We start from the raw sequence: 25,850 nt of genomic DNA on the forward strand, positions 1-25,850 counted from the left end.
TTTTTTATGTGAAGCATATACATTTACATTTTTTTCGAAAATGACCGATCGTTTCGCTAGATAAGACCCTTATTCCTCATCTGGTATCGTTTAAAGCCCTTTGAAGCTGCAATGAAACTATAATTTTGACCTTCAACAGTTTGGAGGCCATTGAAGTCCATTATAAGGAGAATAATCCTGGAATGTTTTCATCAAAAAACTTCTTTTCTTTTCGACTGAAGAAAGAAAGACATGAACATCTTGGATGACATGGGGGTGAGTAAATTATCAGGAAAATTTTATATGAAAGTGAACTAATCCTTTAAACACCTTAAAAATGCACAATTAAGGGGCTACTCTTCTGGTCAAAGTTTTCAGACAGCTTTCAAAATGGCCACCAGGCAGTGTGAACACATGAATACCCATATCTCAATGGTCTGATTTTCTTGAAATTACAGGAGGTATGTAGTAAGAACCACATCACTTGGTTAAGACATCAAGTTGGATAATACATTATTTTTTCTTTTTATAATCTGAGCTCAAAGATGGTAGTGTGCTTAATGGGTACTTGAGCTTAATAGGTACGTTTACCCTATTTGAAACTGTAATAATATTTCACAGTATTACTATTTTTACTGCATATATTTGATCAAATGAATACAGCCTTGGTGAACATAGGAGAGTTTTTCAAAAACATTAAAAACTTTTGTCAACGTTTGAACAGTAGTCTATATGATCAGATAATCACAAACTACTTCACTGTGTTATCTAACTCTTTAATCTATCCCTGATCTCAGGAGGAAGTCTAACTAATGACTATGTTCATTTTATGGTTTCCTGTAGTCCGTTTATTTAAAACACATTCACATCACTTCAGAGCGTAATGTGCAATAATAATGTTAAATATCTGTGCATGGTTTGACTGAAACTTCATATAAGAATATCTCGTTTACTGGCAGTTAAAAGAAAATGTGTCATAATTTTTTGGAATTTTCCAAAAGCTTTATTGGAAAGTTTTAAAGCTGAAGTGTAATTTCTGTGTGACTAGCATTGGCAAATTTAATTGCATAATAATAATGTGTAAAACACTCACCCTGTCTTCAAAATGATTGGATAAGCATAGGTCCGCCCCAATCTCATGCCACTGGTGGAGCCAGTGATGCTGTGTTGGGCTCAAACAAACAGAGCAATGTTTTTACAGCACCACAGTTCATATTTTTTGGAATCAAACAAATGGCTCACTTACAGTTTTATATTAGGATGTGATAGTATTTTCATCGAAAAAGGTACACACTTCTCCTTTAAAGTCGGCATGAAACGGAAGTTGCAATAGTCTTCTTCCCTATTTTGCCGTACATCCGAGTGAAACAACTTCATGAACAAGAACAAATGTAGGGCGGGACTTGATTTTGTCCATCGTGAATTGATTAGATCATTGTGTTTTGCTATTGGTGTGATGTCATGTGAGTGACAGGTTGCCCCGCTCTCGCGCACATCATTAGAGAAAAGAGGTTGTTGCAAGAGGGATGGGATGTTATTGTGATTAAAGATCACGAGGGCTCAATAATAATGTGCAGGAAAAATCATTTATAATAAATACTGCAATATTCCAAAAAATAATAAGAATTGTCCATTTTGATTTCATGATGACTTATAAAATATACTAAGACAACAACAAAACAAAACAAAACAAATCTTAGAAATACACTAAACCTTGACAACATTGATATGAGTGTAAAAAAAACATATTTACAGATACACAAGGAGGCAATCTTGTTGTTGCTCTAGTACAGGGTTCTCCAACTCTGCAGAGTTCAGCACTAATCAAACACACCTGAACCAGCTAATCAAGGTGATCAAGGTTTAAAGGCCCGTTCACATCAAGAACGATAACTAGAACGATAAAGATATAGTTCCAAAAATCGTTCTAAATACAAAAGAATTGCAGAGTCCACACCACAGCTATAACAATAACAATATAGAGGAATGATAGGCCTATTATTGGCATCACTTTCAGAACGATTTTTTTTCCAGCTGTTGAACGATAAAACACTGTTTATATCACAAGCTTCTAATCGGAATTGATTTTTTGACATGCACACACACTACACTAATATACAGAGTTTCCAGCTGTTTGCGCACAATAACCACAATTTCACTCGATCGGATCGATTAAGGTGTTTACATGAAGGTTTTTCAGTCCGATTAAGCAATCAATCCGACTACTAACGGATAATTTGGTTGCATGTAGCCACAGCCAATCAGAATCCATTGTAATGTAAGGGCTCGCGCATTTAAAATGGCAGACGACGTTGCAGAGGTCCAAAAAAATCATAAAATTACCTCAGGTTTCCCGCGCTAGTTTCGACAACATTGTCTTACGTCCTTTGAAGTTGCAGAGAAAAAGATTAGGTGTTGTTTTTATTCCACTATATTGACTTCTTCAGCTAAATTCACTGTTAGATTAGATCGATTACGCTAGCTATTCACTCGAAACATAGCATGCTGAGGACATCTGCTGGTTAAAGCCGTGTCAATGCAACAAGAACCCAAATTACATGTTGTACACACTTTGAAACTGCAGCGCGTGAGCCAATATGTGTTTGCAAACAGCGATCATGTGTTTTGTGGGCGGAGCCTACCTGGTGGCAGAAAATGACCGTTCTGCAGTAGCAGTCCCCGCCCCTTTTCAGCGCTGCGCTCGTTGTCTTTTGTCTTCCGGTTTGTATTTCCACAGCGAACTTACGTATTTATGAATGAACTGCTCGTTTTATAATCCTCCCGGTCGACTGACATTTGTTAAGACATCTGCTTTAAACATCACAATGCTCACGATAACTTTCATTAACTCTACAACAAGTAAATCCACTTCACCAGCTAATTATTCTTTGACAGCAATGCTATAGAAATATAAAGAGCTACCGCGAAAACGGAAGTTTAAAGACAATATTATAAAAAAGATGGCGGTGCGCTTGTTTCTCTGGCGCATAAGGTCTATAGAGTACCTCAGGGATGACGTGTTTTTGTAGGCAAAACCTGGAAGCCAGTTAGCATTTTAGGACTTCCGGTTCCATCGCCCTAAATTCTATGGGTTTTTTGAATGGGTTTTTGCTAAATCGCCTGAAATAAGGTGTGTGGTTAACAAAGCCTCTAAATATTTTCATGTTTTGATCTATGACATAAAACACACCAGTTATAACCCGCTTGTGATTTTTTTAAAACCTTTATTGTGTCTTAAAAACAGCGGTTGCTAACAAATTGCTAAAAGGGACTACTTCCTTTGGTGGGGACTTTAGACGTCATCATGACAAACAGGACATTTGGACAGAATTTCTCATGAAAAAGTGGATAAGTATTCATACACAGCACAGATCATAATCAGCGAACATGTTTTTAAATAAAGTTGTTTTCTAAATAAAGTTTGAGGAAGCTTGGTGGTGGTGACGTTGATCCGCGACCAGGGTGTGCTGTAGTCCGTTTATAGCCTATTAGCTTTTTATATCTGACGACTTTATTTAGGCTTCAAAATGTATAAATGTTGTATTAACTTCTAAAGATTATCTTGATAGACAAAACGTGCAAGTGTCATAACCCTTTGTTAAACACAGAGCTTATTTTTTGCGATTTTCTAAAAGTCTATGGGAAAAATGCATAGGCTTTTGATCGAGGGAACCCGTGCACCGCTAACTTCCGGGTTGGCCTACAAAAACACGTCATCCCTGAGGTACTCTATAGAAGCCACAGAATAATTTTTTTTTTTTTTAAAGAGTTAATTTCAAGTTTATATCTCACAATTCTGACTTTTTTTTCTAGGAAATCCAAGTTTATATCTCAGTTTTTAGAAGGAAAAACAGAATTGTGAAATATACTCGTTATTCTGTCCTTTTTGCTCATAATTGTGAGTTTATATCGTGCAATTCTGACTTTTTTCCCTCAGAATTGTGATATAAACTCACAATTGCAAGTTATAAAGTCCAAACTGGGGCATATAAAAATGCAAATGCAAGAAAAAAAAGTCAGAATTGTGAGATAAATAAGTTATCTATGTAAAATGTTATAGGTTTAAATATTATTTCATGCTTTAACTGTCCCCTATGAACTGTGACTATTATGTAGACTTACTGTTTACATCAAATTCATGCTTTAATAGTAGACTAGGTTTCATCAGTCCAGTCTGTGACTTAATAAACATCTGCGTTTAGCTTCAAAGGGCATCTTCAACGACGGCATTCTATAAAAATGAAGACTATATTTTTTGCATTCCGATTCTGACATCCAAAGGCACAACAAAACATTTCTCTCTTATTCTGTGGATTTTGCCCATTTTCCTCCACTTGTTACCGCTGTTTTTACCGCTGACGTCTGCTCCAAATTGGTCTGTAATCTTTACAGTTATCGTTCTTGGTGTGAACGGGCCTTAACAGGTTGGATTGGAAGTGAATTCAGGAAGGGGTTGGCTACCCCTGCTCTTAGTATATTCCCCATAATCCATCTTTTGGTCCGGGGTTTAGTCCTTTCATTCCAATGTGTTTTTAGTACATCCTCTTTATAGTTCATCTATTCATTCATACAGTTTCTGAATGGAGGCTATGGTTGCATCTCGTACTGGCCCTCAGTAGCAATGAAAAAGTCATTGAGTGTGTCCTGTAGGTGCTCAAAGGTGGGTCTGTCCTCGGGCCTTTCCTTCCAGCACTTCAGCATGATGTCATAGAGCTCTCCTGGACATCCATCCGGACACGGCATTCTGTAGCTCCTGTCGAGGTTACGGATCACCTCCGGATTCGTCATGCCTGAAATTGTGAGGAAAGCACAGCCCAGCTGTTAAAGATCTACCCATCTATCCTTCACAGCTCTGAATGGGAAGAGAAACCCAAGAGGGAAGAACCCATTACCTGGATACGGTACTCTGCCATATGTGACAATCTCTGTCAGAAGAACTCCAAAGGACCAGACGTCTGACTTGATGGTGAAAGTACCAAAGTTGATGGCCTCAGGGGCCGTCCACTTAATAGGGAACTTTGCACCTGATTGGTAAATAAACAGGCGACAATAAACGTCATGTGATGTAGAGATGCATGCATGGAAAACTAATTCATAATTTGATGGTATCAGTTACCAAAAATTACTATAAATAAAATTCTGCCTTCAAGTGGTAAAAGTGGCAAATTTCAACACGGAAAGAAGCTATTTTTGAACATGAGCAGCTCGTACCCAACATTTAAAGGTCAGATATGTCAGTTATCGTATTAGAAACACTGAGTAGTCAACACTGACTGGTGTCACTTAATTTGTGGTAGTGGAAAAAGCACTGCACTGTGGGAATAAATGAGTGTACTCACCTTCCTGTGCAGTGTATTCAGATTCGATGATCCTGGCGAGGCCGAAGTCTGCTATTTTACAGTGCAGGGTCTCCGAGACGAGAATATTAGCGGCACGCAGATCTCTGTGAATGTAGTTTTTCCTCTCTATGTAAGCCATGCCCTCCGCAATCTGTTACATAGAGAGAGTTAAGCGGTCTGACAATGAGTGGATAACAATATTTGCCGTTATAATCATCATTTAACACCATTTAATTTTTTTTTTTAAATATATATATATATATATATATATATATATATATATGTATGTATATATTAGGGATACATGATATATCTGGGGCACCATATTGGCATTATATATATTCATTTTTAATGTTTTCGTTATCGGCCCGATATGGCTTTTAATGGTGAAACTTTTGCTTTTGTAATCAGGCTCTCAAAATTATATAAAAACTTCGATTTAGATTTATCTGCCAATATATCGGTTATCGGCTTTCAAATATAAAGAACTATCGGTTATCGGTATCGGCCAAAATGTTTATATCGGTGAATCCCTAACATATAAATATATATGTGACCCTGGACCACAAAACAATTTTTAAATTTTTACAAGATTTATACATCATCTGAAAGCTGAATAAATAAGCTTTCCATTGATGTATGGATAGGACAATATTTGGACGAAATACAACTATTTGAAAATCTGGAATCTGAGGGTGCAAAAAAAACGAAATATTGAGAAAATCGTCTTTAAAGTTGTCCAAATGAAGTCCTTAGCAATGCATATCCACTCACAAAAATACGTTTTTGATATATTTACAGTAGGAAATTTACAAAATATCTATATATCTATATATAATTTGTTTTTTTTTTTAAATTAGGTACAATATAATATAAGTTATACTGTATGTGGGATTGTGGTTCATTTGTGAGAGCAAAAAAGAGTTTCTTACCCAATTAAATACTGATTCAATAACTTTACTTTAAAAGCAAAAACTACAATAAAGTTTTATTGTCTATGATATATGCCATACATGCCATATCAGCATCAAAGGCAGTTTCATGGCAAGAACAGGACAGAAATGATTAGAAAACAACTAAAATAAACAAATTAGTTCACACTTTATTTTAAGGTGCCTTTGTTACACAGTAATTATACAAATAAGTATATTATTTAATTATATAATAATATTAATTTAGGTTAAGGTTTGGTTTAGGGTTAGTTGATTGTAATAATTCATAAAATAATGTTATTACTATAGTACGCACATGTAAGATGTGTAACAGGGACACTAAAATAAAGTGTTGTCACAAATTCATCTACACTGGATTTTTAGGTCTACTTAAAATTCATAAAAGATAAAAATTCTATAAGTTTTGAACTCAATATTAACCTTAATGTGGCTTCGCTTACACATACATAAAGCATTTGCATGTCATTGGCAATGCAGACCATGAAAAACTGACAGCATCAACAAAGTGGTCTTTAACAGGAAGTTGTTTTTGCATAAAGAGCAAGATCACAGTCACGCATGGCAGGGGCTTCAGGCCGATGGAAAAATGTACGTAATATCCTGCCCGGAAGATATTAATCTAAATTTGTGGTGGTTGTTAGAAGTATTCACATCTAAAAATGTTCAGACCATGAGCTTACAAAACCAAAGACCAAAGACCATTTCCTCTACGTATCCCTGAGAATGCAAAACAATTCTTAAAATAGTTACAGAAGTTGAAGTTTGTGCACAGTAGGTGCGCAGGTTTACATGCAATGCGTTAACATGTATCCTGTTCCATCAAGCTGCAAATCCATAAAAGTCCGTAGGGAATATATATAATTTTTCTTCTTTTCTTTTTAAATATGAGGGAGGAACAACACACTAAACTGACCAAATTATTTGGGAAAACAGGCAAACTGCAGCTGCAGATTTTTTTTTTTTATCATGCAAATTCATAGAAAAACAAAAAGCTCACAGGAAAAAGCATACACTGACTACAACATATTCAGTTATTAATATTTCATTGGTTCTTCTATCTTGCTTTTGCAAGTATTCATAATTTCTTTTTTCTATGACAGCCTGGTCAAAAATAACGTCCGCATAAATTGGCGTATTTCATTGCGTTATCACAAATTAAACAATTGACTCTGAGCACAACTATGCAGTAGTCTTACAAAATTGTTTATAATATTTGGATAAAGGGTGAAGATGTCAGTTTTCTTAGACCGGACATCACTTTTGCAAGAGAAATATTAATTATTTGGGTCACACTTTAGATTACGGTCCAGTTCTCACTATTAACTCCAACTTCTGCCTCAATAAACTCCTATTTACTGCTTATTAATAGTTAGTAAGTTAGTTGTTAAGTTTAGGTATTGGTAGGATTATGGAATGCAGAATATGATCATGCAGAATAAGGCATTAATATCTGCTTTATAAGTACTAATAAACAGCCAATATCCAGTAATATGCATGATAATAAACAACTAGTTAATAGTGAGAACTGGACCCTAAACTAAAGTGTTACCATTAATTGCTACTAAGCAATGAAGTCAATCAAGAGAAATCATAAAAATGTAATTATTCTTACTTGAGCACCCATATCAATCAGCTTGGGAAGTTTTAATTTATGTCCATCATCTGTCTTCAGAAAGTCTAACAAGCTTCCTTGAATAAGAAAAGAACACAGTCACAAGATAATTTCACTTTTAAAAAATGGTTTAGGACTCTCATTAATAAAGTTATGTTAATACTAACCATTAGCCATGTATTCTGTGACGATCAGGATGGGCTCTTTGGTGACGACAGCGTGTAATTTCACCAGTCTGTCATGCTTGAGCTGCTTCATCAGATTGGCCTCCTGTAGGAAGGCCGCTGGCTCCATGGTGCCTTCTTTCAAAGTCTTGATGGCCACTTTCTGGCTGTTTTTGTAATACCCTACAAATAAGAGCCACAGGCAAACGCAGCTTTATTAAATAAACCACATCGATCTACAGCAGCTCAATGAACACAATTTCCATGACAGATATGCAATAGATATATGGTTAGATTCTTGAGAAAGGGCCTAGAATCAATAATTCATTATCAGATATGCTGTAAAAAAAACAGTATAATTATGTAAACATCTATAAAACAAGATACATTTATTTGAGAAACACAATTGTCAAAGATATTAAGACTTGTTTTCAGAGAATATATCAGCTTGCAAACCATTTGTTCTTGTTTTAAGCACAATCCTCACTAAATATAAATATTTAAAACAATTAAAAAACTATTTTTAATTGAATAAAAACACACAAAAAAAAGATATATTGTATGAAAACAAATATTATGCCCTTTCTTCTTCTCAAATAAAGGTACAAGAATTTTTAAAGAAATAAAGAAAGATTAAAAGAGAAATACAGGTTGTGAAGATTTGCAGAAGCACAGTTACAGTAGAGGAAATCAGGCCAGAGGTTTCTGAGTCTTCTGATTAATGTTGACTCTGGTGGTCAAAGTCAAAGCCCCAGTGAGGTGCAAACAATTTATCATTTGTGTGGCTAAAATATGACAGTATCACACAAAGCCACATGACACACAGACACATGCCCATCAACAAACACATTCAAGGCCAGTATAATTACAATTTTACTCTGAAGTGAGGAGAATCCCAGGATATTTTCATTAAATTTAGTGCCTGATTAACTTACTTCCTGCAACATTGACTTTCACAAAGACTTGTGATGTCAGAATGGTGAAAACAGAACTGGCTCCTGCTTTAGATTCCATCTTAATAAACTTTTACATCAAAATAATACAACTCTACATATTTTAGAATTAGTGCTCCAGAACTCCAAATATTGTACCATGCCAGAATTTTATTTTAAATGACCACCAGGGTGTAGTGTGACCAAACTTGTATTGGTTTAATCAAAGGTATCCCTTCATAATTATCAGTTTAATCATCGTCTTATCCAGGGCTTGACATTAACTCTTTTGCTCACTGTGTCTAGTGGTTACTAGCCACTCAGCATTTCCACTGGCCACAATTCTGACATCGATACCATGGGGAAAAACTGCCATATAGATAGTTTTAATATTATTTCATAATTTGGCAGCAGGTATATTAGGCTGCTGTCACTTTAAGACCTGACGCACAGACAGCGTTGCCAAATCTGCGGCTTTCCCGCGGAAATAGGCTACTTTAACAGTGTTGTTTTTCACGTCCGCGTGTTGAAGCGACCCCAATAATGTGATATTTAGCCTCTGGAATGCTAATTTTACCAGGGGAAACGCGATTGTGCTAGTTTTGAGTAGCAATTGGGTGGGTTTTGTTGTAAAAACCTGGCAACCCTGCGCACAGATCCATTATACTGTTACACATGCGTTTTCTTTCTCAACTGTTTACGTTCACTTAAAATATAACTGACTGTGTTTACATGAATACTCGCCAAGACCGGCATTTTGACATTATTTTGTGTGTATTTGACTGTTTAAGCGGCGAAAAAGAACTCAATTAAGTACTGAGAGGTGGATTTATGTGGGTGTGAGAATAAAATTTGCGGGAATGAGTGAAATTATGCATAATACGCGCAATCCCACGCTGAAATTCAAGCCCTGTAACACCAACAATATTCATCCGGAGCAAATGAAATGAGTGAGTGAGGGGAGGAGGGTTTGTGTGTCGACTCAAAAATGAATATTGGAAGCGTTTCAGATATTTCAGTATCGATATGTATCGAAAAATCAATATTTTTGCACTTAGTTTATCATTTCAGATGCCTTTTTAAAAGACTACATTTGATAAATGTATATATTATATAAAAAATTCAACCCGGAGTGACTGCGTTACACACCACTGCTGAAATCCACCCGCATTTGGCGGGTTGGCGGGTGTTAATGTCAAGCCTTTGTCTTATATGATCCATGTGCTTGCAAAGGGAAGAATAAGGATTTTTTTTTACCCAAAGGCAACATTGCGCAACTGAACTTTCTTCTGCTTCTTACCCATCCACACTTCTCCAAACTGTCCGGCACCAAGTTTATTCACCATCTTCAGAGTCTCTCTGGGAATCTCCCACTCATCTTGAGCCCAGGGTCTCTGAGGGGTGGTGGATTTACAGGGACTTCCAAGCCTCTGGCACAAACCATCCGCTGTCCCTATAGATACAATACAGAAGTTTGGGAAAAGAGCAAGAATGAAGAGTCACAAACTAAGACTAGCATCACTGACAGAAATGAAACCATGCTTACTGGTTTTGTCTGGAGAAAAGCACAAGATGTGCCCAAACCAAAATGTGGAAAAAAGACTTTTGTTACTTGTAAACAGTTCTATAAAAAGACACAACAAACCAAAATGGGGGCGAGGGTGCGGAATACGAACTGAGACCTAAGCTGACCTATTTATCTGGTGGTTAAAGCAACTGTTTGTCTCGTTTTCACAGCTACAACCACAGGACGCATACAGTGGAGGAAACAGACAGGGTCCGTGTGTGTGGTACAGCAGCAGTACTTACTGGAGTAATACTTCACTAGATCCTGAAGAGAAGAAAAGGTCGTGGAGGGAGAGATGTAAAAGCCACCATTATCGAGGGCTCGGATCTTATAGTGCTTGACCACATCACATTGCTCTGGAGTGGAGTCTCTTACAGACAGAGAGAAAGCACCTGCAGAGGATCATTCAGAGACAGCAGTCAGATAACACTGCTGATCATTATCAACCTGATAAAATCTACTTTAAGGTGCTGAAATAGTCTGCATAACATTTCCCCATGATCTGACAGGGCGAACATGATTTCACCAAGTACAACATGTTCCTGGATAAACATTCCAATCAACCAATCAGATTTGAGGGATAAGTTTACAGTTTATGTCAAGTTTAGGCTTACAACCAGGGTTAGGTGCTTCTACATCAGTGTTATTCACCTATCATTTCCCTCTGATTTTAGGGATTAGTTATGGGTAGCATTAATTTTCAGACAGGAATCAGGAATGTTGTTCAGGAAAATATGCTGATCCAGGAACATTGGATTACGGTGACTGATCTGACAGGTAGGCTTTCACTGAAATAAGTGTCCCGAGAACTCACACCTGTGAGAGCTAAAAAATAATCAAAGAAAAGCTTCACACCTGAAGCTGATCATTCTGAACGCTCATGATTTCTCAAATCAGGTTTCCTGACATGTCTTTGGAGGGTTAAAGAAAGTAAAATGGCTGACATTGCTTACAGCACCTTAAAAAACAACTTATATATTTAATAAACAATTAACAGATATTTTTAATGTATTGTCTGTATGTCTTCCAGTACAGTGCCTTACTGTTCAAAAAGAAATTAATACTTTTATTTAGCAAACATGCATTAAATTGATCAAAAGTGACAGTAAAGACATTTATAAAGTTAAAAAAGTTTTACATTTCAAATAAATGCTGTAATAAATGCTGAAAAAATGTATCACAGTTTCCATAAAAATATTAAGCATTAAAAAATATATATTAAACTGTTTGATAAATGTGTCTTAAGCAGCAAATCATCATATTAGAATGATTTCTGAAGGATCATGTGACACTGAATGCTGGAGTAATGATGCTGAAAATTCAGCTTTGATCACAGAAATAAATTACATTTTATTATATATTCACATAGAAAACAGTTATTTCAAATTGTAATAATATTTCACAATATTGCAATTTTTACTGCATTTTTAATCAAATAAACACAGCCTCGGTGAGCTTCTTTCAAAAGCATTAAAAAAATCCTTCCAAAAAAGATTTATCCAAATTTTTGAACATTAGTATATACAGTATATATAAAAACAAACTTAACAAATGTATTAAGTGTTAATGCTTCATTCTTATGAATCACACCAAATTAAGCATTACAAGGTTTACAATCTAACTATATATCTGCACAAACACAAGAAGACTCCAGTGAAGAGTTTCTGCGCTTCCCCTTGCTCTACATGTACACAGATAAAATAATAAAGGCTATTAATATCTCCCCTCATTCTCTGAGCAAAAGCACGTGCAGATCTCTGTAGATAGTCTGACATTCATTTGCTCTTTCAGCTCTCTGCATGATGTGAAGTTGAAAAAGAGCTGCAAAAGTTCAGGTTTGCACACTTTATCAGCGCAAAATGTGATCAAGTTTTGAGGCTGTGGATCCAGTGCTCCTTCAAATGTTATTTTAATTCGACTTGTCTGAGGCAAAACAAAAACTATTTTATACCAACCTGAAGTCTTTTCTTGATCAGTTTCTTTTTTTATGCTAGAAATTGAACTAATGCCATCCGCAGTTCTCGCCGCACTACACTGTGGCTAGAAAAGTTAATAGTGATATACTGTAGCAGTGGAATTGGTTGTTTTGTTAAGCGTCCTAAGTGAAATGCTGATGTAATGATATTCAGTGATTACATGAAACATATAAAAGGGACAGTGAGAGTTACGGGCATCTGACCTTTGGTTGTTTCACTTTCGCGCACAAGAAATGAACCAGGTTTGTTTCCTGGCGCCAACAGAAGACGCTCTGTGTCTCTGCGACTCATGCCCTTGAAAAACCATCTGGAACAGAAAACAGAGACTTTATTATATCACTCTTCACAGATTCAGTTTGCAAATTTAATGTGACAATCCAAGAATGCTGATATTAGGAACAGTTTAACAGCGGTGGATTGGATCTGGCTCCTCCCAGCTAACAAAAATAATTCCCAACGCTCCCATCAAGTTATCAAAAAGTTATTTCTGAGTGTGTTCCAGTTTTTTAAAATGTTTTAAAAACACTTTCTGGGTTGTACGAATGTCAAGGGAACATTCCATTTTATAATTTTGCGAATATTATGGGAACGTTAGTTTTCTGAAACAAGTTGTAACATTTAAAAAATGTTAGATGAACATCCAACTAAAATGTTTCAGAAAATAAAAGCTCCATGAACGATGTATAAATAACGTTTTTATTAAAGACCAGATAACATCGACCGAACGTTCTGTTAACTTTACCGGAAGAATGTTTGTTCGTAAGTTTGAGAAAACCTTGCCAGAATGTTAGCCATGTGATATTGCTTAAATATATGCATATTACACTAAAAATGCTGGGTTAAAAACAACCCAAGTTGGGTTGAAAATGGACAAACCCAGCGGTTGGGTTAAATGTTTGTCGAACCTGCTGCGTAGTTTTATTTAACTCAACTATTGTTTAAAAATTACTATATTGCTCACTTAAAATGAACCCAAAGTTTGTTGGAAATGAACATTTATTAATATGTTTAATGCATAATAATTAAACAATAAACATTCATTAAATGCTTATTAATAAATGTTCACCTTTTGATTATTATTGTTGCCTCTAGTAATTATGTGTCTGATTTTTAATTTACAACCTATTTTAGGTTCATTTTAAGCCAGACATATAATATTTTTAAACAATAGTTGAGTTAAATAAAACTACCCAGCGGGTTGGGTCAAATATTTAACCCAATCACTGGGTTTGTCCATTTTCAACCCAGCATTTTTAGATTGTAATTATATCTTTTCCTACCTCTCCACCTCCAACGTTTGTGCTCTTGCCACGTATGAACTTGGAATATATCCCTCATATCCTGTGTCCAAAGACTTCGCCAACCACCATTCACCAGTCCTGACAAAAACACGGGACATGTTAGTTATTGTAATCATTTGGTTTTTTAAACTTTTCTTTTGTCTTATTTGTGTGTGTGTGTGTGTGTGTGTGTGTTTATATATTATTTTAGCTGTTGTTTAGCATTTATCAGTTTAAACTATAATTAATACAAATATGATCCACCTGAAACAGCGCGAGATAAAATCCGAGCAAAAACAGATTGACAGATTTGCCCACTATGCCATTCAGACTTTTCAAAAAGCGATTTTTAGTCTTAGTCTTTTGATTTTAGATTTCAGTCTTTAAGCACTGTAATTAAATACCCAATTCTTTACAAGTGGAGATCTTCTCCTAATATAATTTTATACTCATATTACCAAAAAAAAAGTACTCACTCCTTAATAACCTTGAGTCTGTCCCCTTTTTTGAATTGAAGATCATGATCACTCGCAGGCTGGAAGTCATATTGAGCAATAACAATGTCTTCATCTGAAAAGAAAATTAAATCTGTTCAAAAATGCAATTCAAATAAATCTATTCCATCTGTAACATTTCCCTCTATGGCATAACCATAACATGTTATGACACTTTCTGACCTTTTACTTTCTTGAACACAAGATCTGCACCCAGCAGGATTATGACTATGATTTTTGATCAACGAATAATTAGTGCTCAAAGAAAAACTCTCTCCTGATGCCAAATTTCACAACAACAAATTCAAATTAATTACCTTGATTGCTGCTTTGCTTCCTGTGATCTCTTGACAACTGTAAATAAAAGTATTCATTTGCTTATTGACTAAGATCTTTTTTAAAAAGAAAACATAATAGAAATGTCTAAATTTGAATATTAACTGAGCATAATATTCAAGCAATATAACACAGACAGAATCAGCACTCATCAAGAGAATAAACAGAAAATGGTCTTGTTTTTCACAGTGAAGCTCAAATGTCAAATCAATACTTACATGAGATGCGTTAGAGTTTGATGAATTATGATGTCCATGGCCTTTACCCTTTGAGTCTTTGCGATGTTTCTGGCCACTACAAGCACAACCCATCCTTAAAAATGAAACGTAATAATCTTCTTAATCAGTGTTCACTGACCTTTATATCATTAAAAATAATCTATTTGTTTATTGCAATCGCACCTATATTCACCGCTGTCAGTCTCCGCTGTTCTCGACTCGGTCAGTAATAGTCCAGAAGAAATTCAGAAAGGTCTTCATACTGGGTGCTGATACAAGAAGAAAACATGTGTAATGATATCAGCACAGTTTGGTGGTTAAAAACCTAATCAGTAATGTTTCCATTAGTAGAAATAGATCACATGATGTGCTCCACTAGACAATCACTGACACATGCAAATCTTAAACCAATCACACATATGAAATATAACATAAAGAGTGACTGCTTACCCTTGTGATATGAAAACAGATTCCATTGGATGAAAATATTCACTAGTGGGAAAAATAAACAAGATTTTTTTGTGTGTGTGTTTACCATGTTTATCAGCTTGGTAGGTTCAACTAAATCAAAGAAAACGATTTTAATACAATATGATGTTATCATATTGTCATTTTTCTTTTTAAATAATTACACTCTAAAAAATACTGGGTTGTTTCAACCCATGTTTGGGTCAAATATGGACAAAACTAACCGTTAGGTTTAAAAATTGAATTTAAAAATTGAAACCCAACATAGGTTGAAACAACCCAGTATTTTTTGGAGTGTATTTCCAATTACACACAGTCAAAGCATCATCATGTATTATGTATCTATATTGTAAAAAAGAATTGTTGGTTTAACTTAAAAAAAAGTTACAATTTTGAGTTCACTGAAATTAAAAATTTGAGTTAATATAATGAAGGCGATTGGTTTAATCAACAGAAACTCAAAATATGATGTTATCTGAACTACATTAAATATCTAAGTTGATTTGACAAAAGAAAAAATGTTACAATAACAAATCATGAAAATAATTTTTTACAGTTTAATTAAACTATAATTGAATGTCAAAATATGAAAACATTTGTATAGGTAGTTATAAAGAAGGAAAAGCTACCAAAGCATGTAAAATATAAATTTAAAGTAAAGAAAACTTGCGTACTTACATTTTGTGTGGCCTATAATATATTTAATAATCCAATTTCAGCAGATTCTTAATTTCTGAACTAAATCAAGAGTACTTCTATCTTTCAGACACATACAAAGACATATTCAGTCAGACCATCTACTGCACACACACACACACACACACACACACACAATCTGCATTCAAGGCCCGTCATGTGCCCTGAGAGACCACATTAGTTGAAAGAGATAAACAGAGATCAGTAGTTGTGTTTATTTAGCGTACCCCTCCCTCCCTTTCCTCTGTCAGTGCTTAATTCACAAACTGCAAATGCCTTAGCATGCATATGATGAGCATGTGATGTCAGACACTGAAGCTGTAGACAACAACATGATTTAACATCCTCATTTTTAGTAACAGACAAATTCATGAGATGAATGTTATGCTATGCTGTTGGGGAATAAGGAAGCCTGAGCATTACTTAGAAATACAGAAATAACATTTCCGAATATGTAAATGCGTTTCAAGAAATGAAACTTTCTCTGAAATCATTTAAATGAGTTTGAAAAGTGTTTTAAAGGCATTGCTCATAACAATATGCATGGATCATAATGTTAAAAAAAAATGTTGCTGAACCAGATGTAAGTGTGAGATGGCAATATTGAACGATACAGGAGATTGAGCTCTCGGCAGCAGCAGCAGCAGCAGCGCTGTCACAGGATGTTGTTGACTAGCCCCCAAACAGACAGTGCTTCCCTTTGAGGCACTGTGGTTTTCTTCAGTTAAACTTCAGTTAATCTGATCTCTACCTTTTGCACATTCATTTACTCTGCAGTTCTATCATATAATTCAAAGTTTGGATTGTATGTGTTAACAAATCACAAGTTTTTGTAGTTCCAATCCTGTTAGGTCTTAAAGACTCAAATAAAAATGTGTGTCTTTTAGTCTTTGAGCTCATTTATATGATAAAGCGCTCCTGAACTTTGATCAAATTCACTTTAAGCTGCATGTTTACTAGACAGAATTTTGCTTACTAGAATGAGAATGAGAAAACCAAACACCAAAATTACCTTTTGGAACTTTTGGAACACAGAGAATGTCTTATTTGTTATTGCAATGATGTGTGCAATATGTATGAAAAATAATAATGATGCAGTATGTACCTTGATTTGACTTTGAATTGAGACACCTGGAACAGCCGAGAGGAGCTTATCATGTCTTCTCACAATCTCTAAAAGTTAACTATAAAAGTTAATTTATCCAAGTTACCCTGAAATGTAATAAAATATATAATATTAAATAAAATACAGTAAGTAAAATAAAATACTTTATATTGTGTAGAATTTTATGTTTTCCCTCCGTATATAATTAAAGATTATTAACACTAATAATTATACCATAAAATAAAACATTCAGGTTTTTACTGAAATCATATTTTGTATATGCTTTGTATAGCGCACGCTTTTCACATTTACGGTTTTCTCAGAAGCGGAAGTGGTTCACTTTTATAGCGGTGAATGAGAGACTTCATTAAATATATATTTTTTGTGTTTCCATTTGCACAAGAAAAACTCCACAATAGTGTTTTCACAACTTTCAAAGAGAGGAAAAAATAGAGAGCGATTGATAACGGCAGTCAGAAGAGAGAAAGATGTCATTTTTACCGTCACTCCCATAGCCGCTGTATCAGAAACACCCTCAGAGCAGCGTTAACTAGTTTTTTTGTAATTTGATGCAAAGGTAATATAATACAATGTACAGTGTTATAAATGTACATGCATTTTTAAAAAAAAAAATGAAAATATAAAAAACTTTGCAGGATTTACGATATTGATGATCGGTTGTTAAGTCTGACGTCACGCTGCAGCGCTTCCGGGTCCAAACGCTGTATCTCATACCACAAGAAAACAGCAAACGGTGCTAATATACACACACGATGTGATGTAATACTATCAAAAAATAAGAATCATAACCTTTATCTCAAAATCCCAGATGGCCAGACAGTGATTCATTTTTTATAAATCGTTAAAATATTAATGTCTGTGATCACGGAGACCGTTTAGAGTATTTTAAATGTTTAACTTTAAAATGTTAAATGTTTACTATGAATAAATAGCGCTCATAAACGGCCATCGCGATGGCATTCTCAAGTGAAACGAGTTGAGGCTTGGACCCAGAAACGGCGTTCCTTACGTCGCGACTTAACAAGCGGATTCTACTACAAGCCTGTTGAATGCTCGAATCTGATTGGTTGACGAACGTTCTAAAGCGTGCAATTATTTTCTGGGAAACGCACGGCTGAAGTAGTTCTAGCAGGTCTTGACCGCATTACAGTTTCATATCACTTCGCCAAATGATTTCAGTTATTGCAAAGGTCCTTACAGCCGAAAACAGCAAAACAAACAAAACCCACAACTACACTGACCGAGCAAATAAATATAGTAAACAATAGGATAAAAACGACATATTCTTTCCATGTTTTTGCCACAAAATTACGTTTTATTATGTTTGGAAAGCACTCTCTCTCTCACACACACTCTGCACAGAAACATTTTGTCAGCACTGCTCTGACAAATTAATCAGAAAAACAGTTTAACAACTTAAGGTACAAGACAGTTCTCACCAGTGAGGTTAATAACTGTGCGGTTCTTGAGGTAGATGAACTTAGGCCACGTTCATAGTTTCGCTATTAGTAGAGACACCGCTGCTGAACACTGTTGACAGACTCAGGTAGGCTAATAAGCTTGTTCTCTCTCTCTCTCTCTCTCTCTCTCACACACACACACACACACACACACACACACACACACAACCTCTTTAATAACTGTATTAGTGTGTTATTAATGACTCAAGCCTAGTTTTGAAATGACGTTTTGGAATTAGCAACGGAGGCGTGGGATGAGATGCGTAAGAAATTAGTCCCACACACAAGAGTGTTTTAAGGACAAAAACCTGACAAACGTCTTGAAATACAACATCTGAACAGTGTCTTGAGGTGTGGTAACCGTAGTGTAAGCGGAATAATTGACTCCGCGCCGTTGAATTATTAGAAAATAACAATTCTTGGCCGCATTGCCACCTCGGGTGTGCATTATTTCTTAATAATTCAACGGCCCGTTGTCAAGTTATTACTTACTTAGCAGTTTATTGCAAATTATAAACCTATTTATATGAGTTTTGGCTCATATAAATTTGGAACTGTTATATAGGCCTACTGTAAGTTTTCTATATGCGTGAATCCTACTTGAGCACTGGAGGTGATGACTGTAATGCTCAAACTCTCCCCAATCCTCCTGAATTAGACTGAAACCGACAGAATTTAAGGTGCTATTCACTCAAAACCTCGACTTCTGCCCATTTCAATCTGGCCAGAATGTGTTTGTTTAAGTGCACGCGAGACACTCTTACCTGTGCTGTCAACAAGGTAGATTTGAATGTGTAAAAGTAAACGAGATTTGAGAACTAATGGAGTCTCTTACAATAAAAAAAATAAAATAAAAATAAACTTAGAACTTCTTATTGAGAGTTTGTTTGTTTTTTTACGCTATGGAGAAAATTAAGGGAATCTATGGTAGGCTACTTCCGGAACCAAGCCTGCTGAAAACGAGGAAAGTCAATGAAAAAAATGGAATTTTTTTTGAAAAATTATATTTTATTCATATGTTATGCTATGTCCTCTGTAGTGGACACCAGGACCCAGTTTTTAAAAAATAAAATAAGACATGAATAGACATGAAAAAGCAAAAACAATGTTTGTTTTTTTTGTTTTGTTTTTTTAAATCACCAATCAATTTTTAGGTTTCAGGATTTTTTTATACCCAACTTTGTATTATAAAGATGATTCTCATATGTTATAAAAGATATAAAAGAATGATTTGATATACCATTTTGCTTTATGCAATAAGTGTGTAAAATGGCCATAAATGTTTTTTTTTTTTTTTCTCCATTCAATACAATGTATCTACTTGCTGTATCTAATTTGCATATTAATGTGTTCTTGGAGCAACATGTAATGAAAAAAGAAGTGTAATAATGGGAGTAATAATTGGCAAGATTTTCATAATAATATCTATCATTTCATAGGAATATTGATATATAATTTATTTCCCTATTCACTTGTTGTGTCTCCCAGAATGCCTGATAAACATGCTGTAAGTCCTGGTGTCCAGGATTAAGTCATATTTTGATTTGAAACCCCATAACATTTTCCTGAGATGTTGATTTATAACAAATAATTTGAAAATTATTTAGATGTATGTAAATGATAATAACAAAATATTATCATATTTCCATAAGGGTGTTAAATTTGATCACTAAATGTCAGTCATTTTTAAAGACCAAGGAGAAGTTGTTGTCCTGGTGAAACCTCCAAACATCTGGTATCTCTGAAAAGCCCTGAATGTGCTCTTTACAGGACCGATCAGGTCAGAGAAATTCACTAAAATATAATGTCCTCTACAGAGGACAAAACTCCATAGTTGGTAGTCAGGAGGATATCGTATTCCATATATTGATAATGTCATAACTTAATTTCTTCAACTATAATTCTTCTGTAAATGCATTTCATATAAGTTATTTGTACTCGTCTACTCCTGTCCTGTGTCTGTCACTTGGCCAGCTCCATTACAGGGTAATTATGAATCTCTGTACTTCTACCTCTACAGAAAAGCTGATATAACATGAGTAGGCCTATGTTAAAATTCAAGTAGTGCTCGCTGCAGAGCATAATGACCTCCAGCTCCACCTCTCTGGAGCTCAAGGGTGGAGCTTAACCTGTTTGATGGGGGAGAGATGGGGTTATGGGTGTGGTTGGGGATGCAGCTCCACCCATCATGCCCACAGTAGGTCAAGAGAGGGGGAGCTGGAGGTTATGATTGGCAAAATTGTGTCTATTACAAAACGTCCACTAGAGAGCAGCAAAGCTTATTTTTTTTTAGACAAAATAATTCCTCAAGCAAACTGGAAACGAATATCAGTGTGGAGTTAACACAGGAGAATGAGTGTTCCCTGAGACCTCAGTGAATTATTATATAACTATAATTAGATGATTATTTTTACATTTTTAATTAACCTAATTTTTGCTAATTTAAAAAATATATATTTTCTTTTTTAAATAATTATCCTCATTTAATCATGATTGCTGAATACAATCTTAATAAATGATCTAATTAAACATACTTGAATATCAAAACCCAACCTAATGTTAATTTAGCTATTTTTTTTTTAGGTTTAACATTGTTTTCTTTTTAAATTTCATTCCACCTAAGATCTTTTTCATGATTGTTGTTTTGGATTTTTTTAATTCTGCTAGAAATTTGATTTTAAAGAATTTGTAGCGCATGTTTCTATACAGTATGTGTGAAACTCTGTTATATGACAATGCCGAGAATATGAGACTAAAAATGACATCATTCCACTTGATCATTTGAAGAATTCTGAGTAACAAAGGAAATGAACGATCATAAACATCAAACAATAGGTTGTTGATTAATCATTTTATCCAAAGTAAACTCTGGTTTTCCCATATAATCAGGAAGACATTTATCATATTAATACGAGAACTACATAAACAATGATAACAAGGAAGTACAGTAAACTTTAAATCACTTCAAAGTTGTTTCCTCTCAGTTCCTGTTTTCCTGTCAGAATCACTTTTTGATTGCACATAAATGGAGAGTAACAATGTCACTCTGTGGCCATGTTTTTTGCGGACCACCTGTGTGTGTGATATGGAGTCTTCAAGCTGCTCTGACATGCGGTGCAGGTGTGTGATGGGAGTTTGTTGAGGCTGTCCTGGTAACACATTCATCTTTTTCCCACTCTGGTTTTCCCAGAGATTGCGGATACTGCGTCCCCACAACCCAGGTCCCCAGACACTGCATCCTGTCCAGCAGTATAACCTGAATAACAGTGGAAACGAAGGAGCGGAGAGAGAGAGAACCTCCGTGCCCTGCCCATATTCGCGATAATGTGCTAACCCTGCAAAATTCCTGCTGCACCATCTTATTGTGTTATGTGTGTGTGAATAATATACATATATGTGAAACTGCGGATAGTTGTCACACTTTCCATTCTGGTGAATATTTCTCAGGGTAGTTTTATGTACTAAAAAAAAAAAAAAAAACTTAAGTAGGGGTGGGCGATATGACCAAAATCGTCAATAATTACAATATGAGTATGAGTGAAATAAAGTTACTCAAAATATGAGTCGTTTTATTTAACTATAACGATATATATCACGATATAGTTATTTTTTGATAAATTTCATAATTCTTGTCACAATTTTCAGTATCACAAAAAACTAATATTAGGCTAAGTAAAAAAAAACTATCAAGTTTACCGAAGACAACAGTGAAAGAAAGAGCAAGTGAGAGATTTTCTCTTTTTGTTGTTGTTTGATTAACATTAACAATGTCACAGACGACAGCAGATATATTTGGATGCTGTCACTTTAAGACCGACGGCACAGATTCAAATACTCATGCATTTTCTTTGTACTTAAAGGGTTAGTTCACCCAAAAATGAAAGTTCTGTCATTAATTACTCCCCCTCATGTCGTTCCACACCTGTAAGACCTTCGTTCATCTTCAGAACACAAATTAAGATATTTTTGATGAAATCTGAGAGGTACAGGTGCATCTCAATAAATTAGAATATCATGAAAAAGTTTTTTTTTTTCTGTAATTTAATTCAAAAAGTAAAACTTAAATATATTCTAGATTTATTAGACATAAAGTAAAATATTTCCAGACTTTTTTTGTTTTCATTTTGATGATTACAGCTTGCTGCTCATCAAAATCAAAAAATCAGTATCTCAAATTATTAGAATTTAATTTCAAGTTCCATTAAATGACCATTCTCAGGGTATAAATACTGGGTTTAGGTCAGTAATCCCAACAGCAGTCATGGGGAAGTCTGCTGACTTGACAGTTGTCCAGAAGACGATCATCAAGACCCTCTACAGTGAGGGTAAGCCACAGAGGGTCACTGCTGAAAGAGCTGGCTGTTCGCAGAGTGCTGTGCCAAAGCATATTCATGGAAAGTTGACTGGAAGGAAAAAGTGTGGTAGGAAAAGGTGTACAAGTGAAAGGAATGACCGCAGGCTTGAGAAGATTGTCAGACGAAGCCGATTTAAGAGCTTAGGAGAGCTTCAAAAGGAGTGGACTGAAGCTGGAGTCAGTGCATCAAGAGCCACCACACACAGACGTCTTCAGGAAATGGGCTACAACTGTCACAACAAGCCACTTCTGAACCAAAGACAACGTCAGAAGCGTCTTACCTGGGCTAAGGAGAAAAAGAACTGGACTGTTGCTCAGTGGTCCAAAGTCCGATTTTCAGATGAAAGTAAATTTTGCATTTCATTTGGAAATCAATGTCCCAGAGTCTGGAGGAAGAGTGGAGAGGCACAGAAACCATGTTGCTTGAAGTCCAGTGTGAAGTTTCCACAGTCAGTGATGATTTGGGCTGCCATGTCATCTGCTAGTGTTGGTCCACTGTGTCTTCTGAAGTCCACAGTCAACGCAGTCGTATACCAGGAAATTTTAGAGCACTTCATGCTTCCTTCTGCTGACAAGCTTTATGGAGATGCTGATTTCATTTTCCAGAAGGATTTGGCACCTGCCCACACTGTCAAAGGTACCAAAAGCTGGTTCAATGACCATGGTGTTACTGTGCTTGATTGGCCATCAAACTTGCCTGACCTGAACCCCTTAGAGAATCTATAGTCAAGAGGAAGATGAGAGACACCAGACCCAACAATGCAGATGAGCTGAAGGCCGCTATCAAAGCAACCTGGGCTTCATTACACCTGAGCAGTGCCACAGACTGATCGCCTCCATGCCACGCCGCATTGATGCAGTAATTCATGCAAAAGGAGGCCCAACCAAGTATTGAGTGCATAGAAATGAACATATTGAATTACTGAAATAAACTTTTCCACGACATTCTAATTTATTGAGATGCACCTGTATATGACTTTTCCACAGACAGCAATATAATCAACACTTTCAAGGTCCAGAAAGGTACTAAAGACATCATTAAAACAGTCGACGTGACTGCAGTGGTTCAACCTTAATGTTATGAAGCGATGTGACTACGAGATGCGACAAAATCAATCAAAAGCCACAGCCAGTCAGAACAGCGTATTTGGCGGGCTTTCGCGGCAAGTGCACGGGACCAGAGGTTAATCTTGAAGACTCGCAAGGAAATGGATAAGTAGCCTACTACATAATCAAATTCACAAATATTACACCATTTAAACAATATTAAAATACATACGGTGTTACTAAAACAATCTTTGTCATAGAATACACTTGTTTGTTCTCAGTTTGAACGTTATTTTCTCCATTTGTTTAATTTCAAGATCTGAGGTGAATATCCATTGTTGGTTACAAAGCTGCGAGCACCAAATGACATTCAAACTCACATTACACGCTTTTAACGTTAAATAAAGCACATAAACATTACCTGAGATTATCATTGTCATACTTTGTGTTGTTTCAGCCGCGATGTCGCAGAAAACTAGAAACCGTTCCTAAAATAGAATCGTTAATAATCATTTGAAATGTAGCAAACTGACAGCGACAGTAGTAATGAAAAGATTTATCTTGAACTCTGTCATGAAAACTATGTATAAAAACCTTAATTAAACAATTTAAAAATCAATTAAAAAGGAATTTATACCTGCCACATTGGACCAGCAGTTTGAATAATGGACGGATGGATGATTCAGCTGCAGGCGCCATCTTCTGGCATTTACTTCTGAATTTATTCGGCGCGACCGTCACTGTGCATTATGGGTATTCTTTGTGTTATTGCATTGCATTGTGGGATTGAATGAGTGCACTTGATAACGTCCAAATTGGTTTTCGACACCACTACAAATGGCTGTCCCCTCAAATAGTGCCCTATTTAAAGGGGTAGTTCACCCAAAAATGAAAATTATTCCATGATTTACTCACCCTAAAGCCATCCTAGGTGTATATGACTTTCTTCTTTCAGATGAACACAATCGGAGATATATTTAAAAATATCCTTAGCCCTCCAAGGTTTATAATGGTTGTGAATGGTACCCAAATTCTGAAGACAGAAAAAATGCATCCATCCATAAAAAAATGAATCCATATGGAGGTTAATAAAGGCCTTCTGAAGCAAATCGATGCATTTGCGTAAGACAAGTATCCTTATTTAAAACTTTATAAAGTAAAATAACGAGCTTCCGGCATGACAGCCATAAGCATTCGACGTACGTCCAAAAAGCGTTAACTTTCGTGACTTAGTAGACAATAACATGACATACAACGTGTAGTAGTTTATCATGGAATCATTTTCGATTTTGAACACAGCCCATGGCTACTTGGGGCTTATTGCTTTATTATAAACTACAGGGCTTTTGAATGCTTGAATCTGATTGGTTGATGAACGTTCTAAGGTGTTCTAAGGCAATTATTTTCAGGGAAACGCACGGCTAAAGTAGTTCCAGGCAGGTCTTGACCGCATTACAGTTCCATATCACTTCGCCAAATGATTTCTGTTATTGCAAAGGTCCTTGCAGCCAAAAACAGCAAAAGAAACAAAACCCACGATGACACTGACCAGGCAAATAAATATAGTAAACAATAGAATAAAAACGACAAATTATTTTCATGTTTTTGCTACAAAATTACGTTTTATTATACGGAAATCACATACTCTTTCTCCCACTCAAACGCACACACATACTCACACAGAAAGGTGTTGTCAGCGCTGTTCTGGCGATTTTATCAGTAAAATAATTTAGCAACATAAAAGCTACATGACATTTCTCACAAGTGAGGTAATGACAGCGTTGTTCTTGAAGCAGATAAACTTACAGTTTCGCTGTTAGTAAAGACACTGTTGAGAGACGCACAGATT

General features: G+C 35.6%; 1 protein-coding gene across 1 annotated transcript; it reads right to left on the minus strand.

Moving 5' to 3' along the window:
* Positions 1-1,546: 1,546 nt before the first annotated feature.
* On the minus strand, positions 1,547-16,223 carry blk (BLK proto-oncogene, Src family tyrosine kinase). Its single transcript, XM_051875002.1, has 15 exons — positions 15,997-16,223; positions 15,301-15,342; positions 15,034-15,119; positions 14,851-14,944; positions 14,614-14,650; positions 14,279-14,372; positions 13,803-13,901; positions 12,726-12,829; positions 10,789-10,938; positions 10,280-10,432; positions 8,051-8,230; positions 7,884-7,960; positions 5,319-5,469; positions 4,872-5,003; positions 1,547-4,769 (listed from the first exon to the last, which is right to left on the minus strand). The coding sequence occupies exons 4-15, from the start codon at positions 14,941-14,943 to the stop codon at positions 4,567-4,569; spliced, it is 1,473 nt and encodes a 490-aa protein (XP_051730962.1). The 5' UTR covers position 14,944; positions 15,034-15,119; positions 15,301-15,342; positions 15,997-16,223; the 3' UTR covers positions 1,547-4,566.
* Positions 16,224-25,850: the final 9,627 nt, after the last annotated feature.

This window comes from Ctenopharyngodon idella, chromosome 20 (genome assembly GCF_019924925.1).
Source record: "Ctenopharyngodon idella isolate HZGC_01 chromosome 20, HZGC01, whole genome shotgun sequence".
Classification (NCBI taxonomy): Eukaryota; Metazoa; Chordata; class Actinopteri; order Cypriniformes; family Xenocyprididae; genus Ctenopharyngodon; species Ctenopharyngodon idella.